Source organism: Colossoma macropomum, unplaced genomic scaffold, assembly GCF_904425465.1.
Source record: "Colossoma macropomum unplaced genomic scaffold, Colossoma_macropomum, whole genome shotgun sequence".
Classification (NCBI taxonomy): Eukaryota; Metazoa; Chordata; class Actinopteri; order Characiformes; family Serrasalmidae; genus Colossoma; species Colossoma macropomum.
The window spans coordinates 434,543-460,590 of NW_023494827.1; the positions used below are offsets into that span (position 1 = coordinate 434,543).

At 40.8% G+C, this 26,048-nt stretch overlaps 2 protein-coding genes across 2 annotated transcripts; both read left to right on the forward strand.

Moving 5' to 3' along the window:
• Positions 1-996: 996 nt before the first annotated feature.
• Positions 997-25,036, forward strand: LOC118800220 (tripartite motif-containing protein 16-like protein). The gene is made up of 7 exons (XM_036560414.1): positions 997-1,159; positions 15,618-15,704; positions 16,017-16,112; positions 18,119-18,352; positions 18,677-18,917; positions 24,123-24,197; positions 24,490-25,036. Exons 1-7 carry the CDS (start codon positions 1,061-1,063, stop codon positions 25,011-25,013), a joined length of 1,356 nt encoding a protein of 451 aa, XP_036416307.1. The 5' UTR covers positions 997-1,060; the 3' UTR covers positions 25,014-25,036.
• Positions 3,216-10,932, forward strand: LOC118800218 (tripartite motif-containing protein 16-like). The gene is made up of 6 exons (XM_036560413.1): positions 3,216-3,857; positions 4,163-4,258; positions 4,466-4,699; positions 5,471-5,675; positions 8,400-8,459; positions 9,833-10,932. Exons 1-6 carry the CDS (start codon positions 3,270-3,272, stop codon positions 10,363-10,365), a joined length of 1,716 nt encoding a protein of 571 aa, XP_036416306.1. The 5' UTR covers positions 3,216-3,269; the 3' UTR covers positions 10,366-10,932.
• Positions 25,037-26,048: the final 1,012 nt, after the last annotated feature.

Below are 26,048 nucleotides of genomic sequence, written 5' to 3' on the forward strand. Positions count from 1 at the left end.
AATGTCCAGCAGAGGACAGCTTTACATCAACAAGTCCCACCTCTTGGATGTTGCCCTTTATTGTTAAAACTCAGGTCTTTTGTTGGCAAATGCATTAAAGCGATAGTTCTGCAGAGGCTAATGTAGCTAACACCTAATGGAAAATGATACCCCACCAATTAGCATCGTGCATGCCTATATCACCTCACGCCTGCCTCAAACCATGTTGTTAAAAGGAAATTTCACCATTCATTTTTTCATTTTTACATTATTAATCTGCCAAGATGTAAACAGAGGGGTTTGGTGTGAAATGTTTTTTTGTTAACTCTTCTTCACAGTGGTGGTGGTAGGAACCAGAGGTCATGATGTCCACAACATGCATTGTTTTAAAGGGTGAGATGCCTCCCCAAAATTTCACCACCCCATTTAGATAAAAGATGTTGATTTTTAGATAAAAGATGTTGGTTTTTGTCTATTTTTTGGACAGCAGTCTGTATAGTAGACCTATAAGATAGGTAGACTTGATAAATAAACCAATAAGCTATAAGCATGTTGTACTGCTGCTCAATTACTGTTGCTGTAGTGACTCCAGGAACACATGGGCTTCAGGTTCTTTGAGTTTTAATGATTTACTGAGGCAGCTGGGAATCAACTCAAAAGCAAAGGAGAAGTGTGTGTTTCTCTATGAGTCACTATGTCATTCAACAGAAAAGCTTATCCTTTTACCACTATAGAACACCTCTGCTGACCTCTACTGGCCGATTAGTGAACCACCGTATTCCTACCATACCACAAGAAGCTGAAGTCGGCTTCGTATTCACTCGCTTCTTATTTTACTTTTTTCGGTACACCTTAAGTAGTGTAGCAGTTACCTTAATGAACAAACTCGACTCCAAGCATTTCGACTCTTAGAATCATTGGCCAGGAGTCGACTCCGACTCCCAGACGTGTTGGAGCCGAAGAATCGATTCTTTCGGAATCGACTCCCATTCACTACAGTCTACCATTTAACGGGACGATAGAGGACGAGAGACTGAAACTTTCTGTGGAGGGAAACCACGACTGAGTTGAAATACAAGCTATGTTTTCCTCACAGAGTACCAAAACCGGCAGTTGTATCATGTGTTGCCTTCTTGTCCAGCCTAGAAATATGGACATTTCTCCATTCATCTCCTCTGAGGTAAACTATGCCTGTATAGTTAGCTATGGGGCGTGACGACGCTGACAGCTACTTTGACTAACAGTATTTGCATTTAGCTGCCTGGCTAGCTACAATGTCTAACTAACTGGTGTTAATGTTAATAATTGTGTCAGTTTGGGCTGTTATACGTTAGTGATAGTGATAGTAGTGAACAGTGAGCTGGAATGAACGTTGCAAACGTGTTGCTTTTACTCGGTTAGCTAACCTATCTTGCTTGCTAATGCGCCCACTAGCGGTTACTTTACCTTGATTAGCTAGCTAGCTAGCTAGCTCATTGCTAGTGTGCTCACTGGCTAGTTAAAATGAGCCTTTTCTGTTTGAATTTGAGCGGCCAAATCTTGCTGTGTGTAACTTTGAGCGTAAAAGTAGTAGTTTAAGAACCTGATAATTTTGCAGTTTATCAATATCACCAATTAAAATGGAAAATAATGATGAACATGAAAAATGCACCCTCATAAATCCTTACAGTAAAAAGATGGGAGGATTCAGTTTGAACACTGTGAGTGTGTAATTATTAAAGGTGAATTGAAATCTTTAGACATAGATCTGTGGCAGATCTTCGGTCCCTCTACTGAGCGGTAAGTATAAACAGACTATCTGTTTTTAAGGCCGATTGATTTTCTTGAATGTTAGCCCTCCAGCTGGTCACTCAGCGCTGACAGCACTGACAGGTGACAGAGCGAGAGGAGAGAGGAAGCATCAAGGTGTCTTTGGCGTACTGGGGAAATTCATGTTGGTCATATACTGCGTACTACTTTTGGGAACAAGTGGCGACTTTTACGCAAGCAGTATATAGTAGCCTTTTCTGACACAGCCATTGTCTAAAAGCCCCCTAAAGATGTCTAAAAGCCAGGTTGAAGAGAAATGTCTTAGCTACAGTTTGGTTTGAATGGTGTCATTAGAAATTAGACAATAAAACTGAGATCTTATTCACATATTCACATTTTATTATTTCCAGTTCTACTATCAGACAAGTATGCCAAAGAAAAAATAACAAACAGGTTATCAAATTATTTTGCAATATTAAAAGAATGTTTTCTGAGCAGAGTAAACAGTTTGAGAATGATAATTTCAGCCACAGTGCTGAGCAAAAATTAGCCATTCAACTTAAACATACTATTTATAGTCTATTATTTTTGCAAATTTTGAAATGTGTTGAAGAGGATTGCTTTTCAGTCACATTGTACATGGCTTCAACAATGCACTCTCGCACCAGCACTACCTATCAACTCGGATAGTTAATGTTTTCTAATTCAGGTTGACTTTAAGCTTTACTTTAACCAGCCGTCTGCTCGAACTTCTAAACATGCCAACATGATAACCTCCAGGCCACTTTGAGTCCACTCTACCACAGCTTGGTTGGTCAGACACTAGAAGGAGAGAGTCCAAAATGAATAGGCTCCTGAGCTGTTAAACGAAACTGTGAATTGTGAGTGATTAGTCCTTTTTAGACAAAAGTGTTTTATCAACACAGACCAGCATAAAATATTTCAGCACTTATATTTTAAAACAGTATTCTAAGTACATAATGTACTTTTAAGTCATCAGTTAGTGTAAACTTCTTTACTTTTCAGTGAGCTGAGCACTTCAACAAATGCAGAAATACAGAAAAAGCAAAGATGCTGGAAAGTTTTAAATGATTTTTGATTTTTGTAATATTTTCTTTTACTTTACAAAATCTGAGGAATTTTTGTCTGAAGCCTTAGAAGAATATTTAATTAATGTTTTTTTGTCATTTAGTTCTGTTCACGCTCGTTAAATGAGGATTCTCTTGCATGTTCCCTTTAGTGTTTAACTATTATGATTTTGGTATAGTGGTAGAAATAGGAAGTGGCCCCTTTAACTGACTGTGGTAGTGCGACAGTTTCACAAAGCAGAAACAGAGTACTTTGTTCCTCACTGCATTTGCTCCAATTTGCACTTTAATGGATAAAGGCCACTGAGCTTTTAGTTGTAAAATATTCATTGAGTGCTCTGCCCAATCACAACCTTCCACATGTAGCCACTCCCACTCTGCCGCTCCCTTATTTTAGAGTAAGCGGCACTGATCTCAGAGAGCTGCTGTCTCTCAGACTGTGAGTGCAGGAAAATGGCAGAGGCCAGTATTTCAGTAGGTCAGGACCAGTTCAGCTGTCCAGTCTGTCTGGATCTGCTGAAGGATCCAGTGACTGTTCCCTGTGGACACAGTTTCTGTATGGTGTGTATTAATGGCTGCTGGGATCAGGGTGATCAGAGGGGGGTCTACAGCTGCCCCCAGTGCAGAGAGACCTTCACTCCAAGGCCTGTTCTACGCAGAAACAACATGCTGGCTGAAGTGGTGGACGAAGTGAAGAAGAAACTCCAAACTGCTCCTCCTGCTCACTGTTACGCTGGACCTGGAGATGTGGAGTGTGATTTCTGCACTGGGAGACAACATAAAGCCACCAAGTCCTGTTTGGTGTGTCAGGCCTCTTTTTGTGAAACTCATCTTAAACCTCACTATAATGTTCCTGGCTTGAAAAAACACAAGCTGGTCGAAGCCTCCAAACAGCTACCAGTGAAGATCTGCTCTGAACATGATAAACTGATCGAGATCTACTGTCATACTGACCAGCAGTTTGTATGTTATTTGTGTACGATGGATGAACACATGGGCCACGATACGGTTGCAGTTGTAGCAGAAAGAAAAGACAAACAGGTGAGAAGTTTTACACTCACTTCATGCTGTTTGTATTTCTAATCTGTTACTTAATTACACATATGATCAGTTTATGGGATAATGATTTTGAAAATGTTTGCAATGTTGGGTCCAAAAGTGTTAAATAAACCTGACATTATTTAATGTAATAAACTAGTTGAACAGGTCAGCAAACCTTTGACCAGCCAACGCCCGTCTTTCAGCATATTTACAGCTTTGTTGTGCTCACATGTAGAACAAGAGTGAACTTGAACTCTTCAGATGTTGTCAATATGAACCAGAAAGTAAAAGAAATTTCTCCTCAGAATCAGCTGAAGGAGCTGCAGAGGAAATCTCAGCAGAGACTCCAGGAGAAAGAGAAGAAGCTGCAGGAGGTGAAACAGGCTGTGAAGACTCTTAAGGTGAGTACTGAGCAGAGATCTGCTGGAGCAGCTGTTTCACAGCTCAGTCAGACTCTCCTGCAGTCAGACAGTGAGGAGTCCAGTGTTGGACACTTAGAGATCCTACAGAGCCACAAAGTGGACAGTGAGTCATCTAGAGTCCCAGTGAGAGAGTGAATGATAGCTGGTGTGTAAATGGAGCTCCATCTTGTGTGTGTGTTGTAACAGAGCTCTGCACAGGCAGCAGTGGAGGACAGTGAGAGGATCTTTACTGAGCTGATCCGCTCCATTGAGAAAAAGCGCTCTGAGGTAACAGAGCTGATCAGAGCTCAGGAGGAGGCTGAACTGAGTCGACCTGAAGAACTCCTGGAGCAACTGCAGCGGGAGTTTGCTGATCTAAAGAGGAGAGACACTGAGCTGGAGCAGCTTTCACACACAGAGGATCACATCCATTTCCTCCAGGTAACCAGCACTGTCTGATCTACTGAAGGACCTGTTTCTCCGGCTAATTATTTCTAAAATAATTCTAAGGTTCATTATAGCAGCTGTAAACTCAGTTGCAAATAGCAAATATTAAATACAACTAAATAAATTGGATGTTGTGACTTGATCATTGTTAACTATTTATATCAGTAAAAATATACAATTCACCATAAATTAAACAATTTAAAGCCAGTAAAATGAATCTCTTTTATCAGAACTGTGGAACTGCAATGTAAACAACCCTACCACAGCAGGGTTAGAATTAGTATTTTAAAGATATGTACAATGACTCTATAAAAGTCTGATTATTACGTCTTGTGAATCACAGAATCTTTTAAAGGAGAATTGCGATGAATAAAGGAACCAAATATTTTTCCAACCCCTATAAAAAAGTAGCTAACCACAAAACATAAGGGTTGGGGAACCAGCCTTGTGACCGGAAGGTTGCCAGTTCAATCCCCTGTGTTGATAGGATATGATTAAAGTCCCCTTGAGCATGGCACCTAACCCCCCAACTGCTCCCCAGGCACTGTGGATATGGCTGCCCACCGTGCTCACTGCCCCCTAGTGTGTGTGTTTACTAGTGTGTATGTGGGTGTTGCACTGCACATATGGGTTAAATGCAGAGGTAAATTTCCCCGTTGTGGGATTAATAAAGGGTAACTTAAACTGAAACAAGGTGGCAGCCTCTTTAAGGCATTATAGTCTTATAACTTTATCTTACTGCATTACATTTCTTTCTCTCTGTAGAGATTCCAGTCTCTCTGTGTCTCTTCTGCATCTGAGGACTCACACAGCCTCACTCTCCTTCAACGTCTCTCATTTGACGGACTGAGGAAATCTCTCTCTGATCTGAAAGAGAGGCTAGAGGAATTCTGCAAGGAGGAATTCAGTAACATATCTTTGTATAATGAAAGGAGCTCTTCTGATGATGAACAAAGTCTTAGCAGTATGAGTGAGTCATAAAAGTTTTTGTTCTTATTGCTGCCTCTATTCATGATGCATATGATGCAATTTAATGTTTAAATGTTCACTTGTGGTCGTGATGCTAATAAAGCTAGAACTGACCCTCTCCTCAGCCTTAGAGAAGCTGCTCGATATTGTCCAAGGTTTGACAAAGTGTCCAGACTGAAATGCGCAGAGTAAACTAGCAATTTAAATTAAAGTTCTTCGAAATTGAATTTCTATTTGCCAAATGGTTTTGTGAATTTTCTGTTCCACCTTAAATGGTGCCAAAGTTAAATTCTGGTGCCTGTACAAGCTGTAGCATTTAAGGTGGAATAGATCATTAGATCATGAAGCTGGCAAATAGGAAGCCAAGATCAGCCACATTTAAAGATGAACTGTGACCATTCCTTCAAAAGGGTATGGTATCCCATTCACAGTGTGGTATGGTACATTTCTGTATAGTCTGCCATTTTCATTTCTCTTGCTCTGCTGTTGGTGTATATAGAGCCCAGCGCCCAGACTCTTTTAATACGAAGCAACTTGCATGCAGAATGTGGTTTAGCATTGTTTTGCTGAAATAATCAAGGCCTTCCCTAAAAAAGCTCTATGCTTAGTTCTTACTCAGAACAGAACCTAGCTCAAATAGCTTAGCCACGTCCTCTCGAAACTTCTACAAAAACACAAACACCAGGGGTACCTAGCCCTTCGGAATAAAAGTTCTTGCATGAGACAGAACATAGCAGTCCCTAACTAGCAGAATAGCCCAATATTTGCTAATACAAACCTTAAAATATCAGGCTATTCATTTATTTTTAACCAAATAAAACCCAGGCATATACTGACACCACATTACCCCACCTTCCTTTGTCCAAGAGCAGCGACCCCACTTCCGGCCTGTCCACTCTGTTGGAGGGAGGTCATAGTCGTCCTGCGTCCCTGCCCGAGATCTAGGGCATCCTGCTCAATCCTTCAGATTTGGGGCCTGGCAGGCCCAATACAACATCATGTGGCACTGGGTTTTAGTGCCCACCCGATACACCACATTTGACTTTCTTTCTATCACTAGACAGAGCCTCATCCAATCACTGTCCAGCTCGGGGCAATGGCCTTACCAGCAGTGCGGATTGAATACCTTTACAAGATTGAATACTCTCTTGGCCTTTAAACCACAGGTCATTGTTCTGCTTCTATCAAAAACCTGCCTGAGCCAGTTGCTCTCTGACCAACTGTTGGACCGCCATCTTCTGCTGTAGGGCCACCACCTAATCTGGAATGTAGTCTCCCAGTAGTTGATCGCCTGTGAATCTTGCATGGCCATGTGGCAGGCAAAGAGCAATAGGGGCAAGTGCTCATCCCAGTCGTACTGTTGCTGGTCCACCTGTGAGGCTGTGTTGGGAGCATACAGATAAACTGTTCCACTAGTCCATCACTCTGCAATCTCAAGGGTGTGGTTTGCATCTTGTGCACCCCAAGCCATAACAGAGCTTCTGGACAAGCCATGTGTTCAAAATCCAATCCTCGTAACTAATGGATCCTCTCCACGAGCCAGTCCGTGATGGTGGAGGCCTCCTGACTGGGGACTGCATAAACCACAGGGTACTTAGTAAAATAATCCATGGTTACCAGTTATCTTTCTCTATAATGGGGAATAGGCCCAGTATGTTTATGGCTATTCACTTCACGGGATCCCAGAAAGAAGCTGTTACATGGGTGTGCAGGACTGTTCCAGAGGGCACTTTTTGACCGTGCAGATGTTACACCTCTTACAGAACCAGTCTGCATTGCTCCCTAGCCAGAAGACTCTGGCTCCTAGCCACCTCTATGTCTTTGACCTACTCCTGCTGCCCCGTAGATGAGGTGCAACACCTGTTGGTGACGAGAGGTAGGGACTACTAGTTGCCACAACTCTTCGGCCCCACTGAGGGATCTCTGCTGCCTGTAGAGGGCCACCTCTCTCAAGTCCAGTGTCTTACACATCTCCCACGGCTGTTCAGAGGCTTTGTCATGCAGTGCCAGAGTGCACTCCACCACCAGAGCAATGCAGTCCACCCCCACAGCCTGACAGACTGAACTACAGTCTGTATATTCACCAAAAATTGCCTCCATTTCCTTCTATAAATGATTTCTTGCACATGATGATTGTTTGCACATGATTGTTCTCACAGCGAAAATGTGGCATTACTGTATTTGTCTTTGGCTCAATTTTTGCAAACTTTTGCAGACGATATGCTCACTCTACCAATCATTGTTGTCTCTGGCATTGGCAAGGTGACTGATTTGGTGTGTGTCAGCAGAAAGAAATTTTTGACAAATTTCAAAAGGATTAGTTTGTCTTCTGACTTAGTATTCTGAGTTTGACATTCCTTTGGTGTACACTGCACATGCATTCACCCCCATGCGGAGAATATGGTGAAGGATGGATTGAGCATAGTAGACTCTTTATACAGTAAGGCTAAGTACGCCCATTTTGTTTTGCACTTAGAACTGTGTAAATAAAGCAGTTTGGTTCAGTCACGCTGGTGTTTTTGTGTGCTGTCTCTAAACTATCATTGGATTTCCCAGTCTGTGTGCGTTGGCCCTTCTCTAGGCCGATGCATATAAAACAGACAGAAGGATAGAAGGAGAATTTCTTTTTAACAGGGCTTTATATTTCAAAGGTTTTGTAGTTCCAAGTTTTTTTTCTGAAAATTTATTATACACGTTATCACACTTCTTGTTTCTTTCTCCACAGAGCTACCACCAGATATGGCTGTGCACTCAAAGCTACAGAGCAGAGAAGATTTTCTGCAGTGTATGTAAAACTCACACAAACACACCCACACACACAACAACAACAAACACACACACTCTCACAGCAGCACAACAAATATGAATATTTTATATTTCATTGTTATTTAGGAAGTGTCAAAAATCGAAAACTACAGAAATGTGAAAGGAAGGAAACAGTTTCTAATCTGTTTCTGTTTAAATAAATAATTTCTGTGAATAAAAAATAAAACCATGAATATTTCACTGAAAATTTCACTGACAAAAACAAAAACTAACAAAAAAACTTTACTTGATTTAAATCTACCATGTGTTACATGTGCTTCCCCGGGCCCAAGGAGAACGCTGGTGGCAGGGTTCATAGCAGTTCATTTATTTTCCCTTCCAACAACTCAACAAATGAAACTGAAACAAACCAAATGCAAAGCTAAGCTGCCCACTTTTCAGTGGCTTCCAACTAGACTTTTCAGTCCTTTTGAAATTAAGCTGTTTAGCTCTTCAGTCAGCTGCTGCGTGTCCCTCTCTCCTCTCTCTGTTCCCTTTCTGCTGTCTTAAAGACACTCACGCTGCCAGCCATATCAGCATCAGCTGGCTCTAGACCAGGGAAAGAGAGCTTGTAGTTCCGCCTCCCCATCACCGCCCCCGCTCCGCCGCTCGTCTGCCTGGATTGAACATGAGGTGTAGTGAAGTGGCCTCGGCAGCAGAGTTCGGGATCCTGCCTTCATGCCTCTCGTGGCTGTCATTGTCTTCATCCCCTTTCTGGTGGCTGACATCCTACTCCTGCCATTACTTGCGTCCCTTGGCGGTGTTCAGCATACGTGCTCCTTCCCCTATTCACTGTCCTAGCGGGGCTTGATCCTCGCTCGGAGTTCGAGCCCCACCTGCCTGCAGGCTATTGCAGCCATCATTGGGGCCCGGGGGATAGGCACATGCCATATACCCCCATCACCCAACCCAAACCGCCCCTGCTCCGCAGCTCGTCCGCCTGGATCGAACGTGAGATGTAGTGAAGCGGCCTCGCTATGGACCAGGAGGCGAGGCCTGGGAGGGCAGAGTTTGGGATCATCGACATCATCCTCTCTGGTGGATGACATCTTCCTCCCGCCATCACTCGCGTCCCTTGGCAGGGTGTTCGGGATTCACGCTCCATCCCCCACTCACTCGCAATTCTCTCCGGGCCCCAGTGACGGCCACGAGAGCCGGCAGGACACCGCATGCCATAATGTGAAAGAAATATTATTACATCAACACAATTACAAATGTTAATTTTTCTTACTTTTGTCAGGTTTTGTTGATGTATTGTATTATTGTGGAACATATTAACACATTTAAATTAAGTAAATTAAAAGCAGCATTTTATTCAGTGTTCATAATTATTTCTTTTATTTTCTTTGTTAGATTTCTGTCGGCTGACTCTGGATCCCAACACAGTAAATCAGAACCTCAGTCTATCGGAGAAGAACAAAGTGGTGACATATGGAGGGAAAAACCAGTGTTACTCTAATCATACAGAGAGATTTGACTACTGGTATCAGGTGTTGAGTAAGGAGAGTGTGAGTGGACGCTGTTACTGGGAGGTTGAGTGGAGCAGTGAGGTTTGGGGATGTGTGTACATATCAGTCTCATATAAAAGGATCAGCAGGAAAGGATGGGGTGACGAGTGCAGGTTTGGACATAACAATCAGTCCTGGAGTCTGTGTTGTTCTCCTTCCTCTCTCTCTTTCTATCACAACAACATTCAGTCTGAGCTCTCAGCCTCATCATCCTCCAGAATAGGAGTGTATGTGGATCACAGTGCAGGAACTCTGTCCTTCTACAGCGTCTCTGACACAATGACCCTCCTACACACAGTCCACACCACATTCAGTCAGCCTCTCTATGCTGGATTTATGGTAAATTTGAGTTCTGTGAGGTTGTGTGATCGAAAATGATGCATAAGGTGATGTACACTGTGGTTATTGGGGGATAAAAAGTTAGCAATAACAACAATAAATTAAAAAGGTGAAAGGGAGGGTTTGGACATCATTGCCACAGTCTTTCTAGAGTGTGTTTGATTATCAAATCTGATTGAACCTCAAAGCTAAGATAAAGGCTTTTCAATAACAGCATGTACAGTAACTGATTACACTTTGAAGACCAAAAATTCTGCAGTGAAATCAAACACAGCGACAAACACACTCTTAAAAATACAGATTGTTAAAGTGCACTAGTAAATGCACATGATCAGTTTATTTAAAAAACTGGGGCTGTATTACAGAAACTTCCTATCTTTTTGTCTTAACTGACAGTTCAAGGTACGATTTTTTACAAATTCGTATTACAGAAGCAAATCTTATCTTAATTTAGAAATCTTATCTTACAGCATGTTATCTTAAGTTAGGAAATCTTGATTTTCTTGATGGGTCCTTTTCACAAAGAGTCGCGATTACTTCCAGTTTAAGCGTTAAAAGGGTAAAACTAACTTCTGCTCCACACAACTACTGCAGAAGTGATGACAAAATGTTGTAGTAGTGAACTATAATGCTCAAATACTGAGCTACAACAGACATATGTTAGTTTTCGTGCACTAACGTGACAAAACGTGAGAATAGGAAGTGAATGGAAGCACTGATTTAACTTAAACTGAGCTAAAATGCTGTGTATGTGGTGTAGCCCTGCTTAGTGCTGCTGCAGCTGCTCACATCAAGCAGTCTCTCTGGCTTTGCACAACACACCAGCGGTTTCTGTAATATTTCTGTTTTCAAAAGAAAGAAGAACTTTTATATATAGTATAAATTTGGTAGACGTTGTTTACCTGTAGCTAGCTAGCTATGCTAGAAGCCCAAGCAAGGAAGCTAGCTTTCATTAGCTGCTGGCACCAGCAGGCTAAGGTGGAACAGGTTCTGTGACACATTTAGCTACAGGATGCCAGCGACTTCTGTGACATAAACACAAACCAAAACTTTTACATGTAAAGTCTATTTGACAGACCCCGTTTAAACTCTGTTTTAGCTTATGGTAGGCTAGCAGGCTACAGTCGCTAATTAGCTAGCTTACCATTATCAGTTTGAGGAGCACCAGCTTCATATGAGTAGCAAATTTCAAAGCTACCTGGCTAGCTATGTTAGCGATCTGCCAAACAGCATTATTCTTATAGTTTCATGGCAATTTTTGAAGCAGTACTTCAGATAACATCCACCTTTCACTGCTCAATCAAAAACGCGACTCCTAGCTAACTTAACTTGTATGTTAGCATCGCGGTTCTGCTGTGACATTTGAAAAAGCTGCTTTATGTTAGCCAGGCAATTTAGTTTGGTTAGCAATAGCTTCTAGCCAGCGTAGCTAGCTTAATATACACGGAGTCCATCAATCTGCATATAAAATTACATTACATATAAATTATTTTACATATATTACATATAAAAGTTCTTCTTTATTTTAAAAACAGAAATATTACAGAAATCGCTGGCATGTTGTACAAAAGACACAGAGACTGATGTGAAGCAGACTGCAGTAAAAACAAGGCTAACACACACATACAGCATTTTAGCTCTGTTTACAGTTAAATCAGTGCATCTGTCCACTTCTTATTCTCGCTGTTTGTCACGGCAATGCAGGAAAACTACATTATAGCAGTTGTAGCTCAGTGTTTGAGCCTTATAGTTCACTACTATAACATTTTGTCATCGCTTCTGCAGTAGTGATATGGAGAGGAAGTGAGTTGTACCCTGGTAATGCTTAAACCGTAAGTAATCACGAGCCATTGAAGTCGACAATCAGCTGTCGTGTCTGTTACCTAGCAACCGACTATTTGCGCACAGCTGAAATGTAAACACGTAATCAAGTTAGTTAGCCAGACAGCTAACGTTAGCTACCATTACCGATGTAGGTCAAATAAGGCTGTTTATCAGAGTCGCTGCTCCACAGTTTGTTACATTTCCAAACGCTTTAGCAGAGCGCGACGCTTTAGCAGTGCCAACGTTATTCCTCCTAATACACAGACACACGTTCAGCTCTGCATCCTCATTATTCACCACCATCACTGTAATATTGTATCTAATACGTTTTTATTAAACGGTAACACCCAAAGGTAATAAGAGGGACAGTGGAGCTTGTGTGTGGCGTCTGAGTTCTTAAAAAAACACTGTTAAAAAAAACAAAAATCACAAGCCAAAGCACCTTTTCAATTTTGATAAATGTAGCATCATTAAGCTAGTTATAGTGAACTGTGCTGCCTATCACTGCATAAAACAATAGACGGTTGGAACAGGTGATTCAAACAGAAGTCAAGATGCTCTGAAGTTTGTCTTAAAGTTAAAATATTTAGGATGTTTCTGTAAAACCGTTTTCTTATCTAGAAATAAGATGATTATACGCTTAAGAACTGTTGTTCTGTAATAGCTTCTGTCCTAAATTCAGTCTTAACTGAAGTTGCCATGACAACAAAGCAGATAAGATATGATCTCAGACTTAAGAATTTTGCTGTCATATGGCCCCTGGTGGTCCTTCTCTCCAGGTTCTATTGCAGAACATTTAAAGAACCTTATCTACGGTGACAGAGAGCTGGCAGAACTCTCGGATTTGCTGATAATGTTTTGGAGTCAGTGACTGAGAGCTAACATTGTAATATTCAAAACTTTTTGGCGCCTCTGGTCAAATGATATGTTCTATTGATTTGAAAGTGCTGAAGTGAAGTTCACACATCCTCTACAGAGGCACATTTGCTGAATTGAGCATATTTGGAAAAATTAAACATGAAATATGGTCTGTCAAAGATTTTACTGCGCATTTCACCCTCTTGTGTTCCTCATAATGGACAAGGACTCTGAGGGACCTTTCATGAAATACAGTTAGAGTCGGGCTGGTCTACATGATGTGGTCTACATACAATGAAAATGCACAATATGGTGTTAAACTTCTTTCCATAAAGATGATATTTCCTGAAATAAAGCTGTTTTTGAATACGATTTGCTTAATCAAATGAATAAAGTGGTTTCATGCGTTTTGATGAAGAATTTATAAGACTTGATAATAAGACCTTAATTAACAGCAACTGAATCTTCATTTAATAGCTTGTGAAACAAATCAAAGTCATGTTTGATTAAGTTGTATTGATAGCTGGTACTATTTCAATTATTGACTGTTTACTTTGTAGCATAATTTACTCAGTCATTTGGCAACAAACTAATTATTTTGAATGGTAGAAACGTAATCATTAATTATAGTTTGTTATTAATTATGTAGTAATTGGATTTTCACAAATCACAAATGATATAACTTAAATAAACATTAAGCATTTACTTAGTTGCGTAAAAATAATTCATAATAATTATGACTAACTACTAATGATGAGCTAGTTTTTTACTATCCTTTTAAACATTAATAATTATTGAGGTGCTGTTAACAAGTTACACTTTTATAATGCATTTACAAAGACATACATTTATAAAAAGCATTTGCAATGCTTTAATTATTTGTGCTGTTGTACTTTATGCCGCTGATTGAGAAAAAAAGTTTTGTTTGAATCAAAATTGGTGTAAACTTTAACACAGCCCAAAGCTTTAAAGCTGAATTTCATGAGTGAGATGAGCTCAGTTCTGTAACTTTTAATAGAGCTTCTAGTTTGATACAGTTTTTCCTCTGTAACTTTAGAGATTTGCACTGTAAAAAGCAGATCATCAGATCTACTTAAAAAATGGCTTCATGTGGTAACAAGCAAATGAACTAGTTTTACCCAACCCAAAAAGTTACTTTAATTGAAAGAATCGTTCATTCAAAGTACTTATTTAGGTTGAATACAACTAGTAAATTTACTTGTTACCATATAAAATCATTGTTTTCAGTAGATCTGATGAGCCGCTTTGTACAGTATAGTTTGTTCTTTTAAATATTTAGATATAATCTTTGTAATCTGCACTGAGACTGTTGGAGCTCAAGCCTGGAAAATCTTGAATAAATCTTTTTTTAACTAGACTGTCTGTCTTTTATTTAGATTTTAACAAACACAAATTAAATAAAGTTAACACAGTTCTGGCCTGAATACCTGATTGTGTATGAACATGATTGAAATATGTAGAAGAAATATGAAAATTAAGATTAAAATTACTGGACTAAATGGAGTTGGGGTAACTTGACTTGAATGTGTGTATTTCACTTAATAATAATATTTCTGTATAACCATTTTATTTTTATTGAATGAAGTCAAACATGTAGAGATTTGTTAATACAAATCTACAAATCATTCATATGAAACTAATGTCCACAATTAAATTACATAAATCTAACTATTTTGGTTCTTTTTTTTCAGTTAACAATGAAGAAATAAGTATGGATCTGGCTTTGCCAGCTTTGTTGGGGTCTGATGGTTTGTTGGCAAGATGTGATAAATTCTGTTTCAACTGTAAATTAATGTGTAATTGCATTTTTTTCTCTTGGAACTTTTCAGTATTGAGTAACAATGATGAAGCAACAGCAACAAATTTTAAGTGTGATCAACCACTGAGATTGTGTAAGTGAACTTAATAATGAAACTAATTTTAAAACATAAGAACTTCTCCCACGTTATAAAGATCTGAGCCTGCTGGAGATGGTAAACTACTGAGGCCCAGGAAGAGTTTAATAAGGAGGCTGTAGAGGCTGAACGGTGATAGGTGGATTTTGCTGAGTCCTGAGTCATGTGAGGGAGCGAGGGGTTCTGGAAAATGCAGTCCGAGGCCGCCCAGTAAGCTGTAGTTCCAGCCGGGCCGGTGGGTGGCATGACACCGAATATAACACATGGTTCTGTTAACTTACTATCATATGTTTGGCGAACTTGAACTATTTAAACAGCCAGTTTACTTAAATTTGTAAGTTAATATCGTTGTTTTACAGTGGCATTACTAGATATGACTCTCTCTCTCTCTCTCTCTCTCTCTCTCTCTCTCTCTCTCTGTCACACTTTCTCTTGCTCCTTCTGCCCAATTAAATCCATCCACCTGTGGCCACTCCCACCTTTCATTTCAGAGTAAACAAATCTGAACTCAGAGAGCTGCTCTCTCTCTCAGTCTGTGAGTGCACGAAAATGGCAGAAGCATGTATTTTGGTAGATGAGGACCAGTTCAGCTGTCCAGTCTGTCTGGACCTGCTAAAGGATCCAGTAACAATTTCCTGTGGACACGTATTCTGTCAAAGGTGTATTAATGCATATTGGATTTTATATGATAAGAGACTGGACCAGAGCTACTCCCAGTGCAGAAAGACTTTCACCCCAAGGCCTGTTCTTCACAGTTCAAGCGTCAAGGATGCTGAAGAGGTACTGAAATGAATTTATTACTATTCATTAATAGTATATCAGTTGCATTAGTCTGTTATAGGATTAAAACTGCAATGCAGATTGTGAAATGAGTTTGAGGTGACGAGCGAAGTGGCTAAGGAAATAATGTGTTATGTCACAGTTTTGGCACTAAATGAGTCAAATTAGTCACTCCCATCTTCCAGCAGACCTGACAGTTTTAATGTCAAAGCACTGTGGAGTGAACTTTAACTCATCAGCTACCACTATTACAATGTACATAGTTGTAGGTGATAATTGACCAGTAGCTGAATAAAATGTATTTCTTCTCAGGCACAGCTAAAGGAAATGCAGTGGGAATTCTGGAAAAGAATCTATAAGAAAGAGGAGAAGCTGAAGGAGGTAAAAGAGGCTATGAAAACTCTGAAGGTAAGAAGCGAATCGTTTTTTTAATTAAATTATGTAATATATTGAATCATTCATGATTATTACAACAAAACAACAACTGTTTTTCTTGAAGTAGGGAATTGGGTAGCTGCGCTTTATTGGCCATATCATGTCATGCTAACCAATTTATAAAGTTAAACTATTAACCGAAAACAGCCACATTGCAATAACACATTTTCAGTACATAGGATTATCAGTGGAAATCAATTACACTGTATAATACACTGATACACTTCACCAATACTAAGGGGAAAAAATTGATTCAACTATGGCATCACGTTTTTAACTTAGTACTAAGTATTGTGTATTATGGTCTCAACTATTGCTGCACCATTTAGAACAGTTGACCTCAATAGTAATACCTCTATATGCATTTTATTGAAGACACATTTACTTAAAATATTTAAATTTATTAAAATGTAATACATTTTTATGTACCTTGTCATTTTCATTCATGCAGTATTTTAGACACATTTCACATAAATATGGGCTAGCTATTTAGAGTTTGCATATAGGGTTTAGATTATTGTAACATTTAATATAAATGTTGTGCCTATTTGTAGCAGATGCAGGGGAGATGAAGTGTATTACCATGTTGGACCAGTAGAGTGCATCAGTTTTTGTTTACCTTTAAGCGAAGTTCATACTACAAAAATTTTAACCTTGATTTTCCACTTGCTGCCAGTTTTTGGAGATCGGGCAGGGCTCACAAATTGACTCTCAACCTCTATGTGTGAATTTTTCAAAGATGCCATCCGAGAGACTCACTGATGCCTTGCAGATGCCCAAATCCTGTAGTGTGAAAAGCATTGTGACCCAGTTGTGACAGGCAGTGAGTGCTGTGAAAAGCTACAGCCAATGAGAGCACAACACGTAGGGTGAGGAGGAGTTGTACAACATTGACAAGTGTATCCCCATTTATTGTCTCACCCATATTGTTTTACTATACTTCCTTGGGACACTTGCTTCTTGCTGACATCCATTTTTGGAAGAAAAAATTCTCGAATGGTTATGCGTCACTCCCCATGTCACTTCTTCAATATGTTTTTGTGACAATACATAGTTTTGATTCCTCCTGATGAAGGATAGTGTGTGACCCCCTGTCACAGATCATTTGGTGAATTAACCACAGTGACTTCAAGATTCCCAAGTAGTAGAAGACAGCAAGTTATGTGGTGTGAACAGTACAGCGATCTGACAACTTTGAACCAACCTGGAACACCATATCAACAACCTGGAATACCATAGCAGACACCTAAGGATATCCAAGCAACCACCTTAAATACCTTAGCAACCACTTTGTAACACCCTACCAACCACTTTAAATATCATGGCAATGACCTATTAATACCATAACAATGGCTTAACCACCACCTAATAACTAAGAAGCAATGCCCTAGCAACCAGTTGAAATAGCATAGTAATTACATACCACCATCCTAGCAATTACCAAGTAAGAGTACCATAGAAACCACCTACCAACACCTTACCAACTTTGGATAACAGAGCAACCACCAGCAACACCTATAGCAACCACCTCAAACACCATAGCAACCACCTAGCAGCCCTCTAGATCTCAGGACAGATACCATAACAACCATAAATTATATAATAGTAACAACCTAGCAACCACCTTGGATACCCTAGCAACCACCAAACAACTGCCAAGCAATGCCTTAGCAAACCAGTTGGAATACCACATCAACTACACTACAGCATAATAACATACCTGAAAAACAACTGCAACCACATAGCAACACAGTAGCAACCATCTGAAATACACGTCAACTACTTAGCAACACCCTAGAAACCACGTAAGTTACTATAACAACTGCCTACCAAGTAAACCAAAAATGGAGATACAAGGTTTTCTTCCAACAACAATGCTTTGATACAGTGTGGACAGTGAGTCATCTAGAGTCCCAGTGAGAGAGTGAATGATAGCTGGTGTGTAAATGGAGCTCCATCTTGTGTGTGTGTTGTAACAGAGCTCTGCACAGGCAGCAGTGGAGGACAGTGAGAGGATCTTTACTGAGCTGATCCGCTCCATTGAGAAAAAGCGCTCTGAGGTAACAGAGCTGATCAGAGCTCAGGAGGAGGCTGAACTGAGTGGAGCTGAAGAACTCCTGGAGCAACTGGAGCAGGAGATTGCTGATCTAAAGAGGAGACACACTGAGCTGGAGCAGGTTTCACACACAGAGGATCACATCCATTTCCTCCAGGTAACCATCTGTTACTCTTGTTAATTTAGAAATAAATTGAAGAATTTAGAATAAGAAAAACAGCTTTGGCTAATCAGAACTGTAGAACAGCAATGTAAACAAGCCTATCACAGCAGTGTTAGCATTTGAAAATATGTAGAGTGGCTAAGAAGAAGTCAGTGCAGAGTCTTTCAAAGGAGAATCGCGAAGTATCAAGAAATCAAATATTTTTTCCCAACTCTTTAAAAATCTTTAACAAACCGCAAAACATAACGAAAGAAGATGGCAGCTTCTTTAAAGCATTACAGTCCAAAATCTTACTGCATTGTGTTTCTCTCTCTGTAGAGTTTCCAGTCTCTCTGTGTCTCTTCTGGATCTGAGGACTCACCCAGCATCACTGTACATCAACATCTCTCATTTGATGGAGTGAGGAAATCTCTCTCTGATCTGAAAGAGAGACTAGAGGAATTCTGCAAGCAGGAATTCAGTAGAATCTCTCTGTACAGTGAAAGAAGCTCTGCTGATGAAGAACATGAGGGTGAATCTTTACCTGCCCAGAGTCTTTACAGGTGCAGAAAGAGAATGGGTGAGTCATGAGTTGTTGTTTTTTTGTTGTTTGTTTGTTTTTGTTTTTTTGTTTGTTTGTGCCTTGCACAACCACTGACACAATTTGTTTTTTGGCTATTAATTGAAAAAAAAGGATCAAAATTGGTTATACAAGTAACCGACACGTCTCTGCTACAAAATGAAAATGTCCACTGTGTATCTAGCTCCACCTTCTCTGAACAATTCAGCTGAACTTGATGAGATTGCAAATGTTACAACTTACCAGCTACAAGCTGAATCAAAAACAATGAATTTATAAAGTACATCCAATTACATAAAGTTCATTGAAACAAATAACACATAATACATTGGCTCACACTGACAACTTGATCACACAGAACAGCAAATAATGTTGTAATAAAAGTATATTACAAGTATATTTTTTATTCTTTTTAATTGGATAGTAAAAGTGTATTCTTTATTTATATGACATCTATAGCACATTTTTCAAGAATCTGTGAATATCAGTAAAAATATTTTGAATTCATTTGTGGGAGATATGTACTATCCTTATTATTTATTAGGAATGGGAATATGAAATATTGTCTTTGCGTTCGGCCATACAAACTCACCCAGGCCCTGGCAGCTCATGTCATGGATTTCCATGAAAAACTTCAAACATAAACAAACAAAATTTGCTGTTCTAAATCATTTTGTAATTATTAATATTAATTTATTTTTCTCAAATTCAGCTTCTAAATCACTTCATGAATAAAGATTGTATCTGCAAAATGAATGCATTTTAATATCTAAATAGCTGACATGTTAACTGGGTATAAAAACAACACCAAGAATAACATTTGACTTTAAGTCAATTAATTTATTATTAATAAATTGACACAAATTACTTTCATGTCCAACATGAAATCTGTCATCTATGAAACTGAATGTCTATCAGTCAGTTATTCATTTATTCATCATCATTAACCGCTTAATGCAGATAGTCATGGTAGCAGTTGGGAGAGCAGAGAAAGCCAAACGATCCTGTCTTCCGCAACTTTCTCCAGCTAATTCTGGGGGACCCCAAGCCGCTCCCAGACCAACTTGGAGATATAATCCCTCCAGTGGGTCCTAGAATGACCTCGGGGTCTCGTCCCAGTAGGCCATGCCTGGTAAACTCCCACTGGGGGTTCAGGGGGCATCCTGATCAGATGCCCAAACCACCTCAAATGGCTCCTCTCATTGTGGAGGAGTAGCAGCTCTTCTCCAAGCTCCTCCCAGATGCCCGAGCTTCTCACCCTATCAAGTAGAGTGTAGTCCGCCACCCTGCGAAGAAAGCTAATTTCCACCGCTTGTATTCACAGTCTCATTCTTTCGGTCATTACCCACAGCTCATGACCACAGGTGAAGGTCAGGATGTAGACCAACTGGTAAACAGAGAGCTTTGCCTTATGGCTCAGCTCCCTCTTCATCACTACAGTCTGGTACAGTGACTGCATTATTGCTGCCGCCTGTCCCAGCCTGCAGCCAGTTTCACAATTCCTCTTCCCATTACTCGTGAACAAGACCACGAGAACTCCTTCACCTGGGGCAGGTCCTTTCCCCTTACCTGGAGTGGGCATGCCATCTTTTTCTGGGCTAGGACCATGGATTCAGACTTGGGGGTGCTGATCCACATACAAACCACTTCACATTCAGCTGCAAACCGCTCCAGTGAGAGCTGGAGGCATCCATGCAATCCAGCCAAAAGGACAACATCATCTGCAATTAGCAGAAACGCCACCTTCCAGCCTCCACACATAATGCCTTCCTGACCTCGTTTATGCCTGGACACCCTGTCCATGAATATCATGAACCAAAGTGGCGACAAGACACAACTTTTGCAGAGTCCAACGCTAACACTGAACAAGCTTAACTTAATACAGAATATACAAACATAACTCTCACTCCAGGAGTAGAGATTGAATGACCGAGAGTAGTAGACCTGGCACCCCATACTCCCAGAAGACCTCCCACAAGATATCTCCGGCAACACAGTTGCAAGCCTTCTACAGGTCCACAAAACACTTGTAAACTCGTTTGGCAAACTCCCATGCCCCCTCAACAGTCTGTGAGAGGGTGAATAGCTGGTTCACTGTTCCACAGCCAGGACAGGATCCGCATTGTTCCTCCTCAATCTGAGGTTCGACTATCGGTCAGAGTCTCCTTTCCAGCACATTGGCATAAACTTTCCCAGAGAGGCTGAGCAGTGTGATACCCCGGTAGTTGGGACACAACAGTCCCTTTTCTTAAAAATATAGACCACCACCCTGGTCTGCCAGTCCAAGGGTACTGTTCCCGAGGTCCATGGAATATGGCAGAGGTGTGTCAGCCACGACAGCCCCACAACTTGTCATATGTCATTAGCTCCAATGGTGTCATCATGGACGATCACATGGTAGACACAGTAGTAAACTGGCCAAAACCCACTTCAGTAAAAGAATTAGTGATTTTTAGGATTTGCATATAGACGTTTCATTCAAAATGTTAGCTCACACAAGCTTACACCCACCAAACGGAATTATGGGATAGGGGACCGTAAACTCTTTGCAATAAAATTAGCTCTGCAAGAATGAAGACAATGGCTACACAGTGCTAATCACCCTTTTGTAGTGCTTACTGACCATAACAATCTTGAACATCTACATACTGCTAAACACTTACACTCTGGACAAGCTTGTCTTTGTTCTTTTCAAGATTCAGATTCAAGATTTCTTTTCAAGATTTCAAGATTTGTTCTTTTGAAGATCCAAGATGGTGCAGAGCATGGCTGCAGTGTTGCGAGCTCCCTTAACTTCTGTATGTTTTTTGTTAATTTTGTTTTTATTTGTAACTACTTTTACCCTAAATGTTGCCAGCACCTTCGTTTACGGCAGAAAAACACTTCTGGAAATCAGATTGACAATCACTCACCGAAAACCACACTTTGAGTTTCTGAACGCAGATCCATTGTTTGGGAACCTCAAAGAGGCACTATTCAGACGCCGGAAAAGTGGCGTTCTGGTCAGGCTGAGACAGCGTGCTAATCGCCCCCCCCACTCCCCAGCATACTACTGGCAAACATGCAGTCCCTGGACAACGAAATCAGCAAACACAGGGCACGAATCTCTTTCCAGTGAGAAACACGGGACTGCTGTATAATCTGCCTCACAGAGACCTGGCTATCAGCGGAGATTCCCAGCGAGGCCATTGAGCCCGCAGGCTTCTCTGTGCACTGTGCGGACAGAACAAAGGACCTCTCCGGGAAGAGCAAAGGGGGAGGTGTATGTTTTATGATCAACAATGCTTGGTGTGATCAGAGGAATGTACACTTCAACGAGTCTTTCTGCTCCCCAGACTTGGAATATCTAATCGTCTCGTGCAGACCGATGTGGCTGCGTGGAGAGATTTCAGGGGTCACTGTCACTGCCGTGTACATCCCACCACAGGCTGATACAGACCTGGCGCTCGGGAAACTGTACGAGGCTGTTAACAGGCAGGAGACCGTGCGCCCGGAGGCCACCTCCATTGTTGTTGGGGACTTCAACAAAGCAAACTTTAAGGAAGTCGCTCCAAAGTACTTCTCCCCCTTCCGTTTGGCAAATCGGATCATCTCTCCATCCTGCTCCTGCCCACCTATAGGCAAAAGCTGAAAAGGGTACTGCCATCAGGGAGGTCCACCGTTGGTCGGACCAATCGGATTCAGCGCTTCAGGACTGTTTTGATGACACAGACTGGGAGATGTTCTGCGAGGCGTCAAACAATAACATTGATGAATATGCAGACTCAGTTACCGGGTTCATTAAGAAAGTGTATAGAGGATGTTGGGCCCACAAAAACAGTTCATGTTTACCCCAATCAGAAGCCATGGCTCAACTATGAGGTCCGTGCAGCTCTGAATGCACGTACTGCTGCTTTTAAATCAGGAAACACGGATGAGTATAAAAAAGCCAGCTATGCTCTCCGTAAGACCATAAAAGCTGCCAAACGCAAGTACAGGGCTAAAGTGGAGTCACAGTTCAACACCACCAACACGAGAAGCCTGTGGGAGGAGTTAAACACAGTAACGGACTTTAAGAGGGAAACTCATTCTGTAAATAACATCAGCGCTGCGATTCCAGATGAGGTGAACACTTTCTACACTCGTTTCGTGGCAAATCACACCACGCTCGCGGAAAGAGTCCCCGCCCCCGCTACCTCCAAGTTAACACCCCCCTCTGTGTCCGTGGCCGATGTGTGCAGAGCCTTCAAGCGTGTTAACATCCGCAAGGCAGCCGGGCCTGACGGGATCACTGCACACGCTCTCAAAGCCTGTGCACATCAGCTGGCAGGAGTGTTTACAGACATTTTTAACCTCTCTCTCTCACTCTCAGTTGTTCCCGCGTGCTTCAAACTTCATCTGCTCCTCACTACCTGCCACTCTGGACCCACTGCAGTTTGCTTAGAGACAGAACAGCTCCACTGATGACGTAATAGCCCTGACTCTACAAACTGCCCTCTCCCATCTTGACATAAAGAACACGTATGTGAGAATGCTGTTTGTGGACCACAGCTCAGCATCCAACACACAATCGTGCCCTCAAGCCTCGACATTAAGCTTCGGGATCTGGGTCTGAACAGTTCTCTGTGCAGCTGGATTCTGAACTTCCTGGGGGGCCGATGCCAGGTGGTAAAGATGGGCAACATCACCTCCTCCTCACTGACCCTTAACACCAGAGCTCCTCAGGGCTGTGTGCTAAGCCCTTTCTTGTACTCCCTGTACACCCACAACTGCTCAGCCAGACACGGCTCCAATGTCATCATCAAATTTGCAGATGACACCACAATTGTTGGCCTGATCTCCTACAGAGAAGAGGTCAGCTTTCTGACACACTGGTACCAGGAGAACAACCTCTCTCTCGATGTCAACAAGACCAAGGAACTCATAGTGGACTTCACGAAGCAAGGAAGAGTGCACACCCCCATCACCACCAACGGAGCCACTGTAGAGAGGGTCAGCAGCTTCAAGTTCCTCAGTGTTCACATCTCAGAGGAACTGACATGGAGCGAACACACCACACGGGTGGTAAAAAGGTGGTATATATTAAAAAAAAACAGAAAAACGAGGAGATTTTTAGTAACAGTGCTTTTTATTTCAAAAATTAGTATTGTATAATTGTATGAAATCTTTGATATATTTAATATTTTTTTCCCTAAAAGACTTAATAAATATTACCCCACCTTTTAGTTTCTTTCTCCACAGAGCTACCAGCTGAAATGGCTTTACACTCAGAGCTAAAGAGCAGAGAAGATTTTCTGCAGTGTATGTGAAACTCACACATGCACATATACCCACACACACACCCTGTGAATAAAACACTGACAATTTCACTGAAAAAAAGATTAGGGTTTACTTATTTAAATCTACAAATTGGTTCCATGTGAAGGAAAATTATTACATTACAATTACTACATGGAAATTACAATTTTTCTTACTTTTGCGTAGTGTTTTGTTAATGTATTTTATTATTGTGGAACATATAAACACATCTGAATGAAATAAATTCAACATTTTGTTCAGTGTTCATACTTATTTTCTTTCTTTTCCTTGTTAGATTTCTGTCGTCTGACTCTGGATCCCAACACAGTGAATCAGTACCTCAGCCTATCTAAGACGAACAGAGTGGTGATGCACAGTGGGAGATTCCAGCATTACTCTGATCACCCAGAGAGATTTGACTACTGGTATCAGGTGTTGAGTAAGGAGAGTGTGAGTGGACGCTGTTACTGGGAGGTTGAGTGGAGCAGTATTTGGGAGCTGTGCATATCAGTGTCATATAAAGGGATCAGCAGGAAAGGACAGAGTAATGAGTGCTGGTTTGGACACAACAGTCAGTCCTGGAGTCTGCAGTGTTCTCCCTCTTTCTCTTTCTATCATAACAACATTCAGACTGAGCTCTCAGCCTCATCATCCTCCAGAATAGGAGTGTATGTGGATCACAGTGCAGGAACTCTGTCCTTCTACAGCGTCTCTGACACAATGACCCTCCTACACACAGTCCACACCACATTCACTCAGCCTCTCTATGCTGGATTCTGGGTGTGCCCTGGAACTGTGAGGTTGTGTGATCCAAAATGATGTGTATATTGTACATTGGGGTTACCTCACCTTTAACTAATACATACGGAAGTCCAGTTACACCAAATATCTTGCTTACACAGTTCCGGATAAACAAACTATCATAAATGACATTCCTTTGAATGCTTAAACATTAATGATCAGTCCAGGCAGCTAATAAAAAAACAACACCTATCAATTATATTACAATAAACTTTTTTGATAAACTAATGAGCATTTTTTAAAACTATTCTAGCTGTATTAAAATAAAATAAATAAATCTGAATTAAAGTAAAAATCATAATATCCTTAATAGGCAATTCACCCTCTTGTGTTCCTCGGAATGGATGAGGACTATGATGGTCCTTTCAGGTTGAAATTTGCATTTACGAAGATGAAAATGGGGAGAAAAGTGCATAGTTTCTCACTGTTTACATGTTTTTAAACACACTAATTTTATAGTCAACTTTGTTTTAATAAGCCATGTTGTTGTTTCTCTACTCAAACATATAAAAAAAATGTAAAATTCACTTTCAGATCTGATATCTGCTCTGTAGTCTCTGTTCCAATGAGCTGCCTTCAGCTACATTGTTGACATAAATGCATGTGATTAGATAAACTGCAGCACAGAACGGCTACAGGACTACAGAAGCTTCACTGGTTCATGTTTGTCATTGAAACAGGACCATTTTTTGTTGACATGCTAATCAGCTGTGCTATATACACATATATAAATACCAGGACATGAAGAAGAAAATGCTCAGATTTTATAAAAGCTCTTAGCTAATCTAATCTGGACAAAGTGCTTAACAAGCCTTTCTGTGCTTAGTTAGATCACAAAGTTTGCAAAAAAGCAGCTGTAGCGGAGAAACGCAGTTAGTTTGGAGGTGGGCTGGTCTACATCATGTCGTCTACATACAATGAAAATGCATGAAATAATGTTATAGTCGTTTAATAATGATAAATTGCTTTCCATAAAGATGCTATTTCCTGAAGGAAAGCTGTTTTTGAATATAATTTGCTTTATCAAATGAATAAAGTAGTTTCACATGCTTT